This window comes from Papaver somniferum, chromosome 4 (genome assembly GCF_003573695.1).
Source record: "Papaver somniferum cultivar HN1 chromosome 4, ASM357369v1, whole genome shotgun sequence".
NCBI classification, from domain to species: Eukaryota; Viridiplantae; Streptophyta; class Magnoliopsida; order Ranunculales; family Papaveraceae; genus Papaver; species Papaver somniferum.
The window spans coordinates 802,595-822,471 of NC_039361.1; the positions used below are offsets into that span (position 1 = coordinate 802,595).

General features: G+C 36.6%; 2 protein-coding genes and 1 long non-coding RNA gene across 6 annotated transcripts; 1 reads left to right on the plus strand and 2 right to left on the minus strand.

Annotated features, from left to right (window-relative positions):
* Positions 1-1,094: 1,094 nt before the first annotated feature.
* Positions 1,095-2,430, plus strand: LOC113273405. Its single transcript, XR_003322382.1, has 3 exons — positions 1,095-1,234; positions 1,738-1,902; positions 2,221-2,430. It is a non-coding gene; the product is annotated as an uncharacterized LOC113273405 (long non-coding RNA).
* Positions 2,431-3,954: 1,524 nt separating this feature from the next.
* Positions 3,955-7,030, minus strand: LOC113274542 (hsp70 nucleotide exchange factor fes1-like). The gene is made up of 6 exons (XM_026523916.1): positions 6,883-7,030; positions 5,540-5,682; positions 5,383-5,433; positions 5,068-5,289; positions 4,819-4,921; positions 3,955-4,589 (listed from the first exon to the last, which is right to left on the minus strand). The coding sequence occupies exons 1-6, from the start codon at positions 6,972-6,974 to the stop codon at positions 4,238-4,240; spliced, it is 963 nt and encodes a 320-aa protein (XP_026379701.1). The 5' UTR covers positions 6,975-7,030; the 3' UTR covers positions 3,955-4,237.
* An 81-nt stretch (positions 7,031-7,111) lies between these two features.
* Positions 7,112-11,143, minus strand: LOC113274541 (pentatricopeptide repeat-containing protein At1g11290, chloroplastic-like). Of its 4 annotated transcripts, none has more exons than XM_026523914.1 (6): positions 8,951-9,368; positions 8,537-8,620; positions 8,392-8,457; positions 8,148-8,289; positions 7,937-8,063; positions 7,112-7,741 (listed from the first exon to the last, which is right to left on the minus strand). In XM_026523914.1, exons 1-6 carry the CDS (start codon positions 8,955-8,957, stop codon positions 7,580-7,582), a joined length of 588 nt encoding a protein of 195 aa, XP_026379699.1. In that variant the 5' UTR covers positions 8,958-9,368; the 3' UTR covers positions 7,112-7,579. The 4 variants fall into 4 exon arrangements, 3 of the variants coding, with proteins under 3 accessions (XP_026379699.1, XP_026379700.1, XP_026379698.1); XM_026523915.1 differs by having other exon boundaries at positions 7,112-7,767; XR_003323059.1 differs by lacking the exons at positions 7,112-7,741; positions 7,937-8,063; positions 8,537-8,620 and having other exon boundaries at positions 8,213-8,289; positions 8,951-11,143.
* Between the last annotated feature and the right edge of the window lie 8,734 nt (positions 11,144-19,877).

Here is a 19,877-nt window from a genome sequence, read left to right on the forward strand (position 1 = left end):
TTGCGAACAAACCGAACTCTATTGGCTAAGTTCGGTTATTTTGGAACTCAATGGCCACAACAACACAGTTCGGTTAGACTGGATTTTTTTTTTTACGGTTCTAAGGGTGGAGTTTGGTTACTTTGTAATTTTAATTTTTTTTGCGAAAAAACCGAACAGAGAGTTCGGTGACTTAGTTTTAAATCCAATAGAACCGAACTGTTCTTCGTGTTCTTCATTTTCAAGAAGTTCGGTTAGTAAACTAGGGTTTTTTAGAAAATCGACCTAACCGAACATGGCTCTGTAACTCCTATTAAAATCCTATTTTGATGATTTCTATTCGATTGAAGCAATAAAAATCACATTAAAGCGAAGGGTTTGTTGGAAAATACCTCAGGAGTGGTCCCATGGCAGAATCAGGTTGCGGCTGGCGTCTTTTATACTCGATAAAATTATTATGTAACCGAACTTAATTGTGATTGCATTGATGTTGTTACATTTCTTAAATAGGCGGTGGTGGTGGGAGGAGGTGGTGGTGGTAATTGGTGGTTGGTGGTGGTGATAATCGGAGGAGGTGGTGGTGGTAATCGGCGGTGATGGGCGGTGGTGGTAATCGGTGGTTGGTGGTGGTGATAATCGGAGGAGGTGGTGGTGGTAATCGACGGTGGTGGGCGGTGGTGGTGGGAGGAGGTGGTGGTTATATATATAGGTGGTTATTAGGTTGGTTTTAAATTAAATTAGGTTAAGGGTAGGTTAGTCATTTCAACGTTTTAGGACACCCCTTATCATTATAGGGAAGGTGTCCTAATAAAACCATGGTCCCCTCAAAAAAACCATGGTTCCTAAAAAAACTCATTCTTTTTAAAGTCTATCACATGGGCCAAAATCTAAATCGTGAACTAAAATCTGTACCATAGCCCAAGATAAATCCCTCAACGCAAAACGTAAAGTGAAAACTACGGTCACACCCATTTTTCATTCTTTTTCCACTGTCAAACCCACCGTCCCAAATGTTCACGGGCGCACCCATTTTCTTTCACAAAATTTTTCTCACGCCTAGAATTTATAAAATTATATTTTGGTATTTGTTTTAGCCGAGTTACTTCTCAATTCTTCTTCTTCCTCTCAACTCTAATGAAACACCAAAAGAATTCGCAAACGTATCACTGAAGCCTTCTCTAAATTGGAGAGATCATATGAAAATCTTCATCAGTGATGGTGTAATTATGGCTTAACAAGGAGAGATGTGAAATTGGTAAGATTTCTTATCTAGATCTCTTGATAAAAAAAGTAAATTTCAGATTTGATGGATGAAATTGGGGTTGAGGTTTCTATATGATTTCCGCCTCAAAAACAAAGTTACATCAAGGATCAACCTTAAAAGGATGAACCCCCTTCTCTTTCCTTGATTTTTCTTTTGAAGTAGTCAGATCCGGTGATTTTTGAAGACAAATTTTAGAAAAATATTTCATGAAAACCCAGATCCTGTTTTACATCAAAATTTGATTTTCTCTCAAAACAAATTTCAATTAGAGATTTATGATTAGCCAAACTGGATTTACAAACCCGTGTATTTAATCTCAGAAAAACTTAGATATTGAGATTTGCAAATTTACCCTGAATAACGGGAAATCTGAAATTTTCGGTAGCTTGCATGTTTGTTTTTTTCATTTTTTTTTATAAAATATGCAAAATGCAATGCAAGTACTATTCAAATATCAATACATGACTCACGAGACTTCATAAATGATTCTTTAGGATGGGGTGCGCTCCTTCGTTAATGTTGTGCAGGTGCTGTTACAAGACCATTACCACTCTGGAATCATCAACTACAGCTCTCGGTTCATCATTATTCGAGGAAATGCAGTGAATAGTATTTCAATGGAATCATCGTCCAACCATAATTAGCTACCTGCAACTAATGTGAGGATCTGAAATATCAAGTTAGAATTTAATTATTAGCTATCAATAAGCAGCGTGTACTTCTTTTGGTTGTCTTTAATTAAGCATGTAGGCGGTGTCTACTGGACATCGTTGATTAGTCTCTGCACTATTTGTATCGACGTATCGATTGAGACTGATATGTACTACGTACGTGTGTGTTGTTGCAATGTTTTTCAATTTAAGAATTTGGATGAGTCATATTCTTAATTAACCTTGGTTCAGTGACGTTTGGGTCAGTTAATATATCCAAAATTCTGTTGTGTGTCTAAAGAAATGATTGCATGATTTGTTTTGCAGATACAAAAGTGACTACATAATCTATCATGGAGCTGAAAAATGGTTGCATAACCTATTATAGTAAGGTGGAGTGTCATCTCAACCGAGAAACAACACAGCAATAACTGACTTTTGGTGGGTCTATAATGTGTCTGCTGGTGTAAGAGAGATTATGAAGAGTTGTCATGCTCCTCAATAATATATGTATAACCTGTCATGCAGTCGAGAAAATGTGCATTACTTGTTATGCAGTCGTCCAAATGGATGCATAACCTATTATGCATCTACAAAATTTGTTGCATAACTTGTTATGCAGTCCAGAAAATCGTTGTTTAGCATGTTATGCATCAACTTTTTTGTCACTATCGAAACCAACAAAAACAAAGACTGCATAACTTGTCATGCACCAATAATAATATCTGCATAACATGTTATGCAGTCGTGAAAATGGATGCATAACCTGTTATGCATCCGAAAATATGGCTGCATAATGCATTATGCATCAATTTTTTATGTACGCACTAAAATCAACTAAAACAGTGGCTACATAACTTGTTATAAATGCATAACTTTGTTATGCAGTCGAGAAAATGGTTGGATAATTCGTTATGCGCCTGCAGAATGTGTTATGCATCTTTTTTGGTGGCTGCATAACATGTTATGCATTCGTGAAAATGGATGCATAACCTGTTATGCATCTACAAAATTTGTTGTATAATTTGTTGCATAACTTGTTATGCAGTCCAGAAAACATGCATAACCTGTTATGCGTCCGAAAATATGGCTACATAATGCATTATGCATTGAGAAAATAGATGCATAACCTGATATGCATCCGTAAATATGGATGCATACTGCATTATGCATCAATTTTTATATGTACGGATAAAATCAACCAAAAAAATGGTAATATAACTTGTTATAGATGCATAATTTTGTTATCCAAATGCATAATTTGTTATGCAGTGGAAATGGTTGCATAATTCGTTATGCGTCTGCAGAATGTGTTATGCATCGTTTTTGGTGACTGCATAATGGTTAAGTATCAAGTTTTCAAAAAATTTCCCTAAAATGAGGATCACCTCCGATTTTTTCGTTAAAAACAAAAATTTGATATTCTTGTTTGTACTCGTTGCGTAGCTCTTTTAAAAAGATTTCCAACGATATAGAATTTGTAAAATTCTAAGGCGCGGATTTTTAGATATGTTATGTCCAAGTTGCCCTGTCAATTATACCCCTGAAAAATTAGGCTGCATAACGAGTTATGTCTGAAAAGATAGTATGCATAACCAGTTATGTATTGATTCATATAATAATTTCATATAATTATGGGTGTCACGGTATACAAAATTAATTGTGGGTCTGAGAATGAGAATATTATTTTTTTTGGGTCTCCCCCTAATTTCCCCAAACGTAAATCATGACAAAATATTCTACGCCTTAACCCAAAATGTACCGCTGTAAATAATGGAACTAGTTGAGGGCACACACACAGTATTACAATGTAAGTCATGGTTAGGATCAAACGTGGTAGGATTGATGGATCGATATTTTCAACCTAAATGTTAACTGGTTTGAAAGCTTCAATAGAAGGTCTTGGTCAAAGGGTCAGACCAAGCCTTGATTTAGTTATCCACCCAGGTACCAACCAGACGATCTGATTTTTTCTATAGAAAATCAACAAAATGTGCAAAAAATATACTGGGCTAATCCAGTCGTGTTTAGGTCCCAAAAATGTGACCAGAGCATGAGAAGTATGCAAAGTTGGTTGCATGGTTTCTTTTTTCTTTTTAAATTAAGGCAAAAGGTTACAGGATACTGGGATTACATTCTTTAATATCAGTAATACCAGAAAAAACCCATGACCCCAAAGCAAACTGTAACTGTTCTACAGCAGAGGCGGTTTATCTTCTTATCTTGTTTCCTCTGACCTGTGCTTTTAGTATCTACAGTCAAGGCTTGCAGGGGGAGGTTGGAAGAAGTTGCTGGCAACATCAGGTGGTGAAGCATCTTCACCTGGAAGAACGAGTAAACCCTTCTACCGAAGAGAGGATGGCTGGTTATAACAAACGCTCCATAACAAGTCAATTAGGCGTCTTTCTTCAGTGACTGCACCGAGCTCTTCCTTTGCCATTGCACTGATGTCTTTAACTCTATGCTCAAGTATTTGTTTCAACATTTCACTGTCTCTGCTGGCGACACTGCTGGTGCTGGTCCGAGATTGTTCATCTTTAGCAAGCTCAAGAAGACCCCCGAGTGCTGCTTCTCTTACCTCTACATCTTCACTGGACACAAGTTGCATCATTGTACGAGGAAATCCTAGTTCTGTTATCACATTGCAATCTGAACTGTTCTCTTGTAGCAGGTACTCAACCAAGTTGAGAGCTTTCCTGGTTGATTATATTCAATTAGGTTAGTTTTAAGTTTAGCATACCGATAAAGAGTCAATTAACGGGTTAACTGCAACGATCTTACATACCCAAAAAAGAAGACATGGTTAAAAGATATCCAAATGTAAATATGGGATTTCTAATGCGCAGGCAACAAAATGAAATGGAAGGGTTTGTTCCGGCTAGTAAGGATTATGAATGAGATTAATCAAGTGTCAGTGCAAAATACCTTTGTAATCTAACATTATCTGAATCCAATGCATCCCTCAACGCTCCATAACCATTTGCCAGCCTGAATGCAGTAACTCCAGGTTTGTTGTGTTGAATCAAAGCTGAGAGACATCCATAGCAAACACATCGGAAGTCAAAATTCTTTCAACTGACGCCAGTTGACATCAACCACACTCAGTATAGTCAACAAATAAATATATCAAAACCCTATGGGATGAATAGAAAACAGACAATATATATTACTTACAAGATATTGCACCAAGAGCTTTGGTTCGAGCAGTCACATCGGGATCTGAGGTAAGATTAACGAGCAGAGGTTCTAGACCGTTCACTTCCATTACAAGTTGCTGACTCTTAGGATTGTTTTGAACTATGGTCGTTACAACCTCGGCAGCCTTTGCTCGAATGCCTGCACTCGAGTGCTTCAGGTGTTTAAGAAGGGGGACTAAACCACCAATTGTATGCAAATCTGGGATTACATTCTTTAATATCAGTAAGCCATTAACTTACATAACAACACAAATCACATATCACTAAGTTCTACAAAGGCATCAAAACTTACCATTTGCCATGTCAATGGATTCAACATGCTCTTGCAATTCATCCAACATATCTGCCAAACCAACAAACCATAAGCAAAGTAGTGAATAACTAGACCGACACAAGGATAACAAAATAAAATCCAAAACGATACACATCTCATGGTAAAATTAGTATACCTTCTATCTCTGCAGAAGTAACACCTTGTTCTTCCAATACATTCTCAGGAGTCTTCATAACAAGAGTAATCTGTTTCATTCTTTTGACCACATCAACTGTCTGAGACTGCATAGCTTCCATGAACCATCTTTTATCCTCCTCACTGCAGATTCAACAAAGAATAAATTTCAGCCAATGCAAATTTACACATCAACATGAAACCACACATCAGTTTCTAAGTTAGAGAACATGAGGTTCAGAAAGATCACTGACACACATTGGGTGCTCTTTTAAGATTCATTCCCAGCTTCGAAATCTGACTCATATTCTTCATCAAGAGCTACTATGGAAACTAATGGTCAGTCCACGCACTTGCAAGTTTCTATTGGCTAAATAATTCCTCGTATCAAATCAATTTCAAATTACTTCAACGATGGAGGACAAAGCTATTGCCTGTTTGGACCATAAGCATAATTGGTAGCAATACTTTCAAAGACTCATATAAGGCTCTTTGCAAATAAGTGAAACAGTTCTTTGGTGGCGCTTGCCTCGGGGGGCTGAGCCTGGATGCCAACTGTGCAAGTCAGCTCCTAAAGACACTTCTTGCCAATTCTTAGACTACTCAACATCAATTCTTCCAACTAGGCTCCCGGAAGTAAATAGTGTCTTGATAACTACAATTCTTAGACTACTCAACATCAGTTCTTCCAACTAGGCTCCCAGAAGTAAATGGTGTCTTGATAACTATAAAGGCGATAAAGATGTTCTCCTTATCAAGAAGCTCTCACTCTAAATTGCTGCTCGTATAATATTCTGATTGAAGAGGTATAAAACTCGTCCTTAGCTTGACTGAACTTATCCTAAAACTAGCTTCTTGTAGTCTAAATGTGGCAGACACTAATTTTGATCACCAATTACTGCACAAATGGGGTCTCACAGGTGCATTTTCCTACAAAATCCTATTCTGAGAAAACTGTCAAACACTGATGACGCATATAACAGCTAGCAAACGATGCTAAACCCCAAGTTCTGAGTAATAGAAAAACTTTCTTCTACAAGAATTACGGCAATGGATTATTCAAATTTTGGTAGAATCTGAAATTCCTATACAGTGCCTTCTCAGAACTAACACTACCACTTAAAGCATTCCTACAGAAAAATTCTGTCTTCGAAGAGAATGTTTAATTTTCAACTCCTGCCATGAACACAATACAGAATTTTCATAAGGTGGTGGTTGTCTATGGTAATGGTGCAAGGTGGTGGATTACAAAAAGATAAAATTTGTATTTGACCACCAAAAAACCTAAAAACTTTCCATTGAAACTACCAACAAAATTGAATCAAAATAGAGTGAGAAACAGACCTTATATCACGAGAAGGACGAGTCCCATCACTGTGAGCTAAACTCCATTTCAGTATCCCCTCCAAATTCTTTGACCCTCCTTCGTTTGCCATCAAATCTGTTAAACCCTAATTTTTTTTTTGAAAGAAAAAAAACTCCCTCCCCTTGATTTCTGAGACCCGGAAGGAATATCTGGGCCACCTAAAATACTCATGGAGGTTTGATGTGGAAATCATTTAATAGACGGTTGAGATTATGTAACTAATTGGGAAGTGCATAATTCCAAACAGAGTGGACTTTGGAAGGTCTTGGTCAAAGTGTTTGACTTTGGAAGGTCTTGGTCAATGGGTCAAACCAAGCCCAAAGACAGGCCTCAGGTCAACTTGTAGGCTAAGGGATTGTTTCACAAGGCCAGGTCTAGATTAGGGCCTCAATCTTCATTTCTAGCCATCAACCATGTGACAGAATCAACCTGCAGGTAAGTATTATTTCTCCCAGGTGAAGGTTGAGGGAATCAATTTCTTTAAGAATGTAAATAAAACAAAGGAATTGAAACCTTAAAAATTCATTCTTATTGAAATCATTCGATGACATTGATATAACAATGGGAGTTTCATTATAAAGCAAGAAGATTCCTCTAAAAGAGGTCATGCAGTCTGCATTTCTAGGTATAGTATTCTGAAGGACCTGGCAAGATGAAGATCAATACTCCGTCCTACTACTGTTTCTTGATATCTGTTGCATTTGATTTCTGACGGAGAAAGAAAAATTTCCATCTTTGGCATATCCATAAACTTACTATTGTTTTGACCATCGACCTTAGCGATTTCTTCTCGTGGACAAGGTTGACACATTCTCTGGTCGTTGTTTGCACATCGCCCTCCAAAAATCAAGACCATTCCATATCTTAAAAGGTAAAGAAAACAGAAATAAAAACAAAAAATCGAAACTGAAACTGGGTACGTTCAGAAACTGAGGTATTTAATAATCAATAACTTTCTTTTGGTCGGGTAAGTTCACAACCGAACCCATGGATGAGGACACGATTTATGTGCATGGAGTGAGATTTACGTACAAGTTTATTGAACTTGAGGCCAATCTTGATCTCGCCCTTATATCTGTCGTCTTCAAGCACGACTTTATATCGAGATGGTTTCAGTTCTATAAACCCTTTATCAGTTATTACTCCTCCAAGATGAATTCTGTAAAATAAATCATAATGGTGAAGACAAACTTGGTTAAAGTGGTATATTCTTACTAATTACTAGTAATGGAGCAATACATACCTGGTTTCACCAATGAAATTGCCATCATTGGAGAATTTTGATGTATCCATGATTTTGAGCTTAAGGTGAGCCATGTTTTCCAGATCTGAGAGCGGGAATCTGAGAACCAATTTCTCATTCCATACAGCCTTTTTGTGATCACCTGTGCAAGAAAACATGTTATGTTCCTTGAGCAAATATTATAGTGGTCCATGAAACTTTGAGGGTGAAGAAACTGATGCGAGATATTGGTGAGCAAACTGACCTGAAACAGTTTTGCTTCTGACCTCTTGCTTACCACAATGAGCAATCACATAATAGCATGGTTTTCCTACAAAACATTGTAAATATTAAGTATGTTCTATAAACCATATGCATTATACATTAGGAACCCGCGAGATAGAAAGTACCTATAAAGTTCGGGTTCCTAATGTCCTGTGCACTGACAAGAAGAATTTCAACGATTCCTTCCTTATTCATTTCTAAAGATAGGCCTGAGAGGACATGAAGCATGAAACCTGGATTTATATAATGTGATCAAGAGAAGTGTGTAATGGTGGGGGTTATAATATTTGGTTTTATTTGAGAGTTACACTTAAACAAGTTTCAGAAAACAATAAAAACTCTACGATTTGCATGCAATGTTAAATAGCATTAATTCTAATCTCACTCAGCAGTTACACCTTTAACTGAAACATTTTTTTGAAATTCATGCAAAATTTCATTTACTGGAAGCAAAATTTGAGTTCCAGAACTATTTAGATTTTCCGTAATCGTTCACAATATATGTTGAACAAAGTTAAAAATTTCGATTTCAGCTGTACCTGCCATATGCTTTCAACTTCCAATCATGCTAAATCCAACCGTCTTTCTCAATTTCTTCTCTGTCAGCACTCTTCTGAGTCTCTCGGCATCCTTCCATTGGCCCACATCAGCATATATATTGGATAAATTCACATAATAGCTTGTATTCTCTGGATCCAATGTTGAAAGCCGGTCTGCCGCGAACTCTGCAATTTCGACATACCCTCTAACCGTTTTGCAACCAGCAAGTAAAGATCCCCAAATGCTTGCATCTGGCTGTAATGGCATCTCTTTTATGAACCTGAATGCTTCTTCAATTTTTCCTGTACGACTAAGCAAATCCACCATACAAGAATAATGAGAAAGAGCAGGGATTATACCAAAGTGTTCTTTCATATGATTAAACCACTTCCAGCCTTCATCTTTTAATCCACAGTGACTACAAGCAGATAGAACAGAAGTGAAGACAACTCCGTTCGGCTTTAACCCAGTATCTAACATCTTAGAGAAAGTTTCAAGAGCCTTATTACCACACCCATTAACCCCATACCCGTTAATCATTGAACTCCAACAAATTATATCTTTGTAAGGAAGAGAATTGAACAGCACTTCTCCTTGAGCTAACTGCCCAAATTTACAGTATAAATCAATCAAAGCTGAAGTTATGAACACATTTGATGAGTACCCATTTCTCATCACATTACCATGAATGACCTTCCCAAATTCTTGAGATTTCATTGAAGAACAAGCTTGTAACAAACTAACCAAAGTTGCCTCATTTGGCTCTTCTTTTGCTGATTGCATTTGACTGAACAATTCAAATGCCAAAAATGAATGTCCAGTTTGAGCATAGACTGAAATCATCGCACTCCATGCAATCATATCCTTCCGAGGAAGACAACCAAATAGAATTCTCGAGGATACAATGTCACCAAAATCTGCATACATTTTGAGTAGTGCAGTTCCAAGAGAAACAGAACCTTCTAGCCTGGATTTTATTGAATAGCAATGCAATCCATATCCAAATTTAACTTCTTCTGCCTGTGAACAAGCTGTTAAGGCATTCCTTATAGTTGTTTTATCTGGTTGAAAACCAGATTTCAACATTTCATGAAAAAAGCTCAATGCTTCTTTTGGATACCCATTTTCCACAGACCCACAGATCATAGTATTCCATGAGATTAAATCCTTACTCCGTAATCTATCAAAACTTAGAATTGAACATTCAAAAACCCCACATTTTGCATACATATCCATTAACGAATTCTGAATATTAGTAACTGTATACAATCCCCTTACTATACAAAACCCATGGATTTGCTTCCCAAGCGATAATACACCAAGATCAGCACAAGCAGGTAAGATACTCAAAATACTTACATAATTTGGTTTGAAACCCGAAACTTGCATATCTCTAAAAACATTAAGGGCATCAGCAAATTTACCATTTTTCATACAAGCATTAACCAATGCACTCCAAAGAACTAAATCCTTAACTTCTGCACCATAAAAACTCTGCCAAACCATTATCATATCATTATGTAGAGAATACAACCCAAGAAGAGCAGTAACAATCGAAACTTCTGATCCAACCCCAAGTTTAAAAGCAAATGCATGAACGACCCCAGTCATTTCTTCCCGATCCAAAGCACCCACGGCACGTATCACACTTAAAATCGTCACGTAATTCGGTCTCTGGTCATGTAAAAGCAGCATTGATTTAAACACACCAATAGCTTGTTCAGGTTGCTTAGTTTTAAGTTTTAACAAAGCTAGAAATACCATTATTCCAAGAAAAAAAATCATAAAAAACTTGTCCACAAGTTTCTAATTCCACAAATCTTCCAGGAGAGAAACTACGTTTCGAATTCAGTAAGCTACAACTTCTCTGAGGAATTTCATCAAACAGTTTACCGGTTCCATAAAAAATAGGATTTAGACAAAACAAATGAGAATTGGAAATGCAAGAGTTTGATCTTTGGATAAGATTCTTAATATACATCAAATTTTTGACCACGGGTTTGAAAGAATTATTATGCAAAATCATCAAAACTTTTTTGGGTTTTTGACCACGGGTTTGAAAGAAGAACTGAATGTAGTTAAAAACTTAGAGATCAAGGATTAGGGTTGGGTTTTGATTTGATTCGGAAAATGGAGTTTGTGAGAGATTAAGCACTTCTCTGCTCGTCTCTTCTGGTTTTGGGGGTTTTGAGAAGTTTAGGAGAGTGCACCAAATATCATAGCTTCGCTTGATTGCGAGCTGCCAGCCAACCAAAATGGTTCAAGTATTTCTCGAAGGGGGCTCGTGCTTAACCCCGTGCCTACACCAACATGGAATGTGTCGAGGGCCTTGAGGCCGTGTGTTTAGGCCACCCCTTCGACAAACTTAAGGGCAATTCCTATGACAATGTCCAAAACTATTTTTTTGTTGAGCTAGGTGGATGGTCAAACGCGAAAGCGCATTATGGAAAAAAAATGGGCGGTTGAACGACAAGCGTCAGGACGAAGCGTTGTCGCTGGCGTGCGTATGTAGAACGCTGGTGTTTGAACCAATGTCGTCAATGGCTACTTTTAAAAGGTTACCGGAACGGCTATTTTTTACCTCCATAAATACAACTCGAGTTTGATCTCACAAATTCACAACAATCTTTCATCCGATCAATCTTTTCTTAATTTCAATTGCTTTTGATTTTCAACCATGAATCCTGATTTAGGTTTTTCTGAGGAAGATATGGAGATGGATGAGATGTTGTATGAAGAAGAGGAAGAAATGTGTATGGAGTTTTTGCGTTAAATGAATGAAGATGCAATTCAAGATAGAAGGAGGCGAAATTTTATGTTGCAATTACAAATCGGGATCATATCAAAGCCTTTAGAGCCATATGAAGTTACGACTCGAAGATGGACGCTGTGAGATCGACATTTTTACCACGTCAAGATGATGCATGATTATTTTAATCATGATTGTGTCTATTCCGATGAGGATTTTCAGCGACGATTCTGCATGGGACGCAACTTGATGCAAAGGATTATTACCGAGCTTTGTGATCAGGTACAACCTTTATTTAATTATCAGTATGATGCACGACATGTATGAGGCTTTAGTCTCGAAAAAAGGTCACTGCGGCCCTCTGTATACTATGTTACGAGGTACCAGCAGATTCCACAGATGATTACATCCGTATTGGGAAAACAACCGCCTTTAGGTATCTCAAATTCTTTTGCGAAACAATAGTCGAGCATTTTGGTCCAACCTTTTTAAGAAAGCCTACTCAGGAATATGTTCAAAGAATAACTTCAGAAAACACCGCATGGGGTTTTCCAGGAATGCTAGGTAGTCTTGACTGCATGCGCTGGACGTGGCATGCGTGTCCGGTTGAATGGGCAGGCCAATATAAGGGTCATTATATTTTGGAATCTTTAATTACTTATGATTGTTGGTTTTGGCATGCTTTTTTTGGACTCCCGGGTTCAAATAACGATCTAAACGTTTTGTATAAGTCACCATTGTTTGAATATCTTAGGCATGGGATCGCGTCGCACTGTAATTTCACCATCAACGGTCATCACTACACTCAGGGTTATTATCTAACAGACGGAATCTATCCAGAATGGTCAACTATGGTTCAAGCTTATAGTTAGGTAGGTTTTGGAGCGACGACGTCTTGGGAAATGAAGTACTTTAACACCCAACAAATGAAATGCAGAAAGGATATTGAACGCGCTTTTGGCATACTGAAAAGGAAGTTCGCCATCATAGCTGGGCCGACACGCTTTTTTTATCTTCAAGAAATGAATAAAATTATGCTGACTTGTATCATTCTGCATAACAAGGTCACTGAAGAAACCAGACGTGACCCAACCTGGACTATTTTTCCAGATGAAGATTTGAGATCGAAACTTGTGGTGCAACATGGGCGTCCGGCAAGAGAATATAGAATTTCCACTGACAGAATCCAAAGCCGGGGAATCTATAGACAACTAAGAGACTAAGAGAAGATCTAACTAAGCACCTTTGGGTTTTAAAAGGAGCAAAACACGATGCGCGGGGGCGAGGCAGAGGCAGGGGCAGAGGCAGATAGATGTTATTTTTCAATTTAGTGTTGTTTATTTTAATTAATGTGTTTTTTAATTTAAAGTTGTTTGTTTTTAACTTAACGATTACACTTAAAATTAAGGCAATTATATTAAAAGTAATTTTAATTAAATGATTACATTTAAATTAAATTTAACTACTAAACAAAAATTAAAATCAGTTATCAAGACTATATTCATCTTCGTTTTCTTCTGAGGCATCATCTTCGTCTTCTTCAACATTCTCATACTGGCCAGTTTGTTGAGGGGATTATTGTTCCTCCATACCGAAAGTTGTCGTTCATTCATTGTTGAAGTGTTCAAGGAGAGTAGCTTGTTTAGCTTACAATCCATGTAGTACTGTTCTCGCGAAAGACGACTTTTTCGTTGTTGCTTTATAGCAATGCCACGGTCCCTGGCTCTATCTGCTTCTATCTTCAACTCGAATTCCTTGTGCTCAGCATAGTTGAACTCGTTTGAACCTCCTTCTAATAATGCTTGTTGGTTGCGTCTCTCGCTGCTTTTCCAGCTTTCTGACCCCCTCCTCTTATTAACATTATGTTGGTGTTAACGTCTAGATTGGAGTTGTGTTGTTCCTGACTGCTTGGAGACCCGTTATATGGAGATCCAGTTCCTTCAGGTGAGGAAGCAAGCCCACCATTCTGAAAATCCTGCGAGATTAGATCATATGGTGATCTTGCAGGCACTTGATTACCTTCCATCAAGTATGGATTAAACTTGTTAAGCACACTCAAAATGGTGAAACAAGTTTCATGTTGGAAACTCGTTTTGTGAGATCTTTGCCACTCTTCCTGACATCTTCGTTCCACTTCATGTTCACCTTCACTACTTTTTTTGTTGCGCCACATTTGAATGATCAAAGATACATATTCAGTAATGGATGCTGAAATTGTGTGAAAACGATGAGACAATCCTTCGGCATCACGTTTATTGATATTACCGGTTTCTTCACAAAATTTTGGTAAAAACATTTCATAAAAAGTTTATTTTTCTTGATAAATACCATTGACTTGATCTAATGTATATAATACATAATTCCTACAAATTGACCCGTCTTCATCCAACATATACTTGACACCACGAATTCTTTTGTTTCTTGGTTGTGATTGTGGTGTATCTTGTTGTGTATCTTGTTGTTTTTCTTGTTGTGATTGTTTTTGTGATCGTTGTTCTGATCGGTGCGATGAGGATGCCATATTTTTTAGAAATGAAATTTATAGAGATTTTTACTGGTAGATTGAGTTGATATGAGCAGTTGTGTTTTGAAATAAAGGAAAAGTGAGTATTGAGATGGTATAAAATTGTGAAATTTTTAGGTAGAGATGAAGAAGGTGTGAGTTTTAAGTTTTGAGATGAGGTGAATTTATAGGGAAACAAAAGAAATAACAGTCGTTGGCGGTTTTGGGTAAAACGCTCGAGAGTTAAGTTCAAACGCTGACGTGTGAAGGAAAACCGGGCGATTCTGGGACACACGCCAACGTTTGTGGTTCCAACGCCAGCGTGTTTTCCACAACCGCCCGGTGTTTCATCAAGCGTGTGCATGCTCTTCCATCTCACTCAACAAACCAACAATTTTGTTGGTTTGCCCATCCGTTTTTCATGTTTGTTGAGTCCATAGTGGGAGAAAAATGAACAAATCTCATGTTTTTTGAGTCCATAGAACTGCTCTAAGGATGTTCTAATTGCAGGAAATGACTTAGTTATTCTTTAATGAGGGAAGATCCACTCACATGGTTATATTCGCATTATTTCACATTTTCGGCGACATGGTTTTTAATAAAACCTAAACCTTAACGAATTTGAAGTTAGTATTTCAGGGATATGTTTCTCTTACAAATTTATACATACCTACCAAAAATGAGGACGTTTCGAAATATCGAACCTCAGTATCGATCGATCATTTCAATGGTGAAAATTCGTCAACGTAGTAGATGGTAGTGTTATACGTCTCGGAATGTGCTCATTTTTAGCAGGAACGTAGATCTTAAGAGGAACATATCCACCAAATATCAGTTTCAAATCCATCACCGTTAAAATTTTTAAGAAAAATGTCACTGAAAGATTGAGATAGTGTTAATATAAGAGTGTGAGAGAATCCTCACTACGAGAAAAACATCGATCAACTACACCAGAAAAGAGTTTTCATACGATATAAGGCGACAGATATCTATAGGTTGCACAAGGGGGGTTGTAGAAGGTCTTCAATTCTTTGCAACTCTTCAATAATAGTCGTAAACATAGTTGTCTTTTAGTTTTGTACAACACCTGCTTCAGTTGTGAATGTCTTTCGAAATTTCCTCTTAATGCCTAACACAAGTCTTACCTAGGTTGTGAAAATAACTCTTACACTACACTTGTTGGGATTGTAGAAAATTATTTGACAACTATGGTTAAAGTTGTATGTCATCTCTTTGAAAACTTTTGTTTGAGTTGTAAGTCATCATTAAAGGAAAAATTATACATTCTTTCACAACCTTTGTCTAGTGTAGTCATAATCTCTAACACAACATCATTAAAGGTTGTAATATTTGAAGTAGCAACTTCTGCTTTCAGTAGATGAATGTGTAACTACAACTTTTGTTAGGAGTTGTACATAAAATTATTTTGGAAAAAAATAGAGCTGAAATCGAATTGCCGAAAGTAATTCACATTCACATTGACCTGCTAGTGTAACAATTTACATTCATTCAAATGACCATTTAAATTATAATGAAATGAAACATGCATTCATAAATCCAAATGACCATTTATTTAAAAATCAATATTCATTGTACAATTCATAACTTAATTCATCAGTTAGACACTTAACTTTAGAAAAATATCCAAGTCTACAAGTCCTAGCTTAATAGGTTCTAATGTGTCTTAGCTAAAAGTGTAAAGCAAACCAACAAATCCTGAATCTCCACAACTTGTAGTCTGCTTTTTGCCCAGATTGGATAGATGCAGTTGGAGGTTACTTGGTAATTAACACCTGTGGAATTTCCAAGAGATTCAAACAAGTTGGTTTTCACGAGAAACACAAAGAGATGAGATTGATATCATGAACAGCAGAAGAAAAAAAATGAACCAGAATAACAAAAAGGGAAATGCATAGTTTGATTTTCAAACTATAACCAGGCCCTTGCATGGTATACCCCTCTCACCCATTGAACTTAAGGTATCTCAAAAACAACTCAAATTTCTAGAACACTTGTAGCATCAGGGACCAAAAAAACCACTCTAAAACAGGCACATGTTGCGGTGCAATTACACTTACTAGGCCTCGTATTCTCGAAAGCTTTAACCATTATGTCAAAGTGTGTGTCATTATGCTTTAACCTAGACCCCACTCTAAAATAGGCACATGTTGCGGTGCAATGACGAGGGTACCCAAGTACACCACAATGTTTTCGTTTGATCAAAACCTATTCAACATCCACTGTGTATAAACCTCTTTAAGCAACAATCACTAAAGAAATATTTCAACACGGTGTCCACTTGGAACAGGGTTAGTCCGAACTGGCCTAACAATGTGAGAAATCAAATCCAAGTGTCGAATCACAATATACCTAGTGTGATCGTCTATGGATACAAGATTGAGGCAACAACAAGATATTAACTTTGTGTGATCGTCTATGCATACCGGATCGAGACAATACAACAACAAGATGTTGACTTGATAATAGTTATGGTACAAGACCAAATCACTCTAGAATCAATATCAAGTGCCTAATTAACGTACAAGTGTATTTAATTTAATTATAATATTAAGATAATTATAATGCGGAAATAAAGTAAAGCACACACCAAAATTTTGAGTAATCAATGAATTAAGACGCTAAAAAAAGTAAACCCACAACTTCGTGTAGCCAAGACCAAGCAATCTAAATTCCTAGTTACTCAGCTTCAGCAGTATTCTTGTTTTAATAACATCTAGGAGAACCTAAGTTCTCATTAGACGTTAGAATACTAGACATCCTAGCAGAACATACGTTCTCTTTAGGACTAGATCTAGTAGATCTTCTAAATGGTTCACAATAGATTATTCTACCAATCTTTCAACTGGTTAGACAAGATTCATTTGGATCGTATTCCAAACAGTAAAGGATGAAAACTGTTTGGTTACCAAACCCACTTTCTAATCACAATACCGAAATATATGATAAAAACACAGTTACAAATTCTCTGTTTGTAGTATCTGTTACCAGATATGAAGATCCTAGGTTACGAGATCAAACAAGACAAAGATTACTGAAATAATCAATCTTGATTTCAAGTTTTATGATAAAATCACAAACAACTTGTAGATCTTAAAAGGCTTGTGTTTATCAAAATAAACAACCTTTTAATCCTGGAGAAATCAAGTCACAGAAAGTCACACCAAGACCAAAACACAAGAACAAATTCTTCAAATCTTCAAAGTCTTCAATCTTCAAAGTAACAAACTACCAAAAAAAACTTGATTCCTTACTGATTTGTCGCACAGGACGGAGTCTGTTAACAATGGAAAATCAATGATCATCTATCGTATAGATCTAGAATAATTTAAATGTGTAGAAACGTTAAATTTTTGATCTAGTTTGAGTGTCTTATATCAGAAGACAAGGATCATGGAATAAACAAGCTACGTGCAATCAAAGATTTAACAATCGTTAGTCAATCAAATCAATAATCGAAAACCAAAATAATACTGCAATTATCAAATTTCTCACCAATGGTGCTCTTAGAGCTTCTTGATCCCACAGAAGTCTTTAAAACGAGCGGTCGTAAGAGATTTCGCCTAATTAGGGCACTTTCCTCTCCGGATAGACGACTCCACCAGAAACAACACAAATGAAGTTTTCCTGACTCTTAGGATAGTTTGCAAGAAATGCAAACTCAAGTATTTATAGACCATGTTGTTTGGACAACAAGGAAATTACAAAACCGAAAGATTCTCAGGATATGCAATAAGTACTAATTTCGGTTTTCCTATATATTTCCAATTAACGTCAAACAATATTTACGAAATCTCTCATAAAAATTTCTATTATTAGTTTAGCATATTAACTGATAATCCTTTTATAGAGTATATGCTTTAATTGTTGGTAATTAAAACATATAAAATCAAAAATTATAATTAAATATTTTTCAATTATTTCTGTTTGGGATCACCTTGAGCATCAAGGAATATCTTTGAACAATTAATGATAAGAATTATGCACATGTTTAAATAATGTTGACATCTAGAAGTTTCCTATATTAGCAAACCCTAATTCCAAATTCACACACAACATAAAGAAATATGTGAATACTGGAAACTCTGTTTTGCTCTTGGGACCGGTTCTACCATGACTCCGAAACTAAGTTAGGATCGGTTATACCATGGCTCCCAATATAGGTTATGACCGGTTAACCTTGCTTTCCAATACTAGTTAGGATCTATTATACCATGTCACTAGATATAGGTTATGACCGGTTCTACCTTGTCTCCCAATACTAGTAAGGATCGATTATACCTTGTCACACAATATAGGCTATGACAGGTTCTACCTTGACTCTCAACATAAGTTAAGATCGGTTGTACCTTGTCACCTTGTATTAGTCATCCATATATTCTTCAATGAAAAACCCGACGAACACACTTATTGATTTCCTTTTCGATTATGAAACAAGTTCACACATCTACTTCCTTAAACCAATGTAATAATACATAGTTTCCTAGGATAAAATCACAGCTACATCCCACACATAATCAAATAACTAAATACATAGATTATGTTGATGTCGTTTTACGAAGTTCAAAAGATAAGTGTTATCCATCGTAATTCAATATAATTCCTTGATACTTTGATCATAATGCTATGACCAAGTCTAATAACTAGAGTGTTATAAATATAGCTTCTCATGTTATGTTTTCAATCTAAATGACTTGAATGAAAGAAGATAGAAATGGAACAAGTCAAGTCCTTAGTTACTAACCTCAAGCTGAAGGGTAATGTCTTCATTGTATTCAATCCATCTTCATATCTTTGTGAGTAACTGGAGCACAATATTTCTATCGTTCCTAGTCTGACCTACCTAAGTTGACTCTAGTTCACTTATCAAGCGACTCGAGTTTTAGAACTAAATATGACAACCAAACTTGACATACCAACGCTTGGTGGGTTCAACCGAGCAGTGCTCTAACACTTCTCCTTTCAGATTTGATCCTCTATCTCGTGGATGGTCTTCGTTGTTGGTTTGCAGCAGGAGATGATTCAAGATGATCCGACGAAGTTTTTTCCCTCCGTGGTTAGTGGTAAACGTATTCCGACTTAAGTTTCAACTTCAGTGTTTACTAAGGAAGTCAATCACTCTGAAAATTTGGTGGTTGGGTTCTTTGTTAGTAGGATATTTCCATATTATACGGTCAGGAATGATGTGAACAACGCGTGGAAACCTAAAGGTAATGTTAATATCACTATTAATGATGAAATTATGATTATCTTTGATTTAAATGATGCAGATGATCGTCGATCTTCTATTGAATATGGTGTTATTTCTATTGCAAATCATTTATTCTCTGTTCGTCCTTAGTATAAGAATGTTGAAAAGGATGTTACTGAGTTGTGTTCTATTCCTATTTGGATGAATATGAGACATGTACCTTTATATATATGGAACTCAAAGGGGTTAAGTATGATTGCAAGTAATGTTGGTAAGCCGATTATGATGGATAAACAAACTTTATAAAAACTCGCATGAATTATGCTAGGGTTTGTGTTGAAGTGACTGCAAATTGTGATTTTCCTACTTCAATTCCTTTAGTTATTAATGGTAAGGATACTATTGAGGCTAAAGTGGAGTACAAATGGAAACCCTCAAGATGTATTAAGTGCAGGGTCTTTGGTC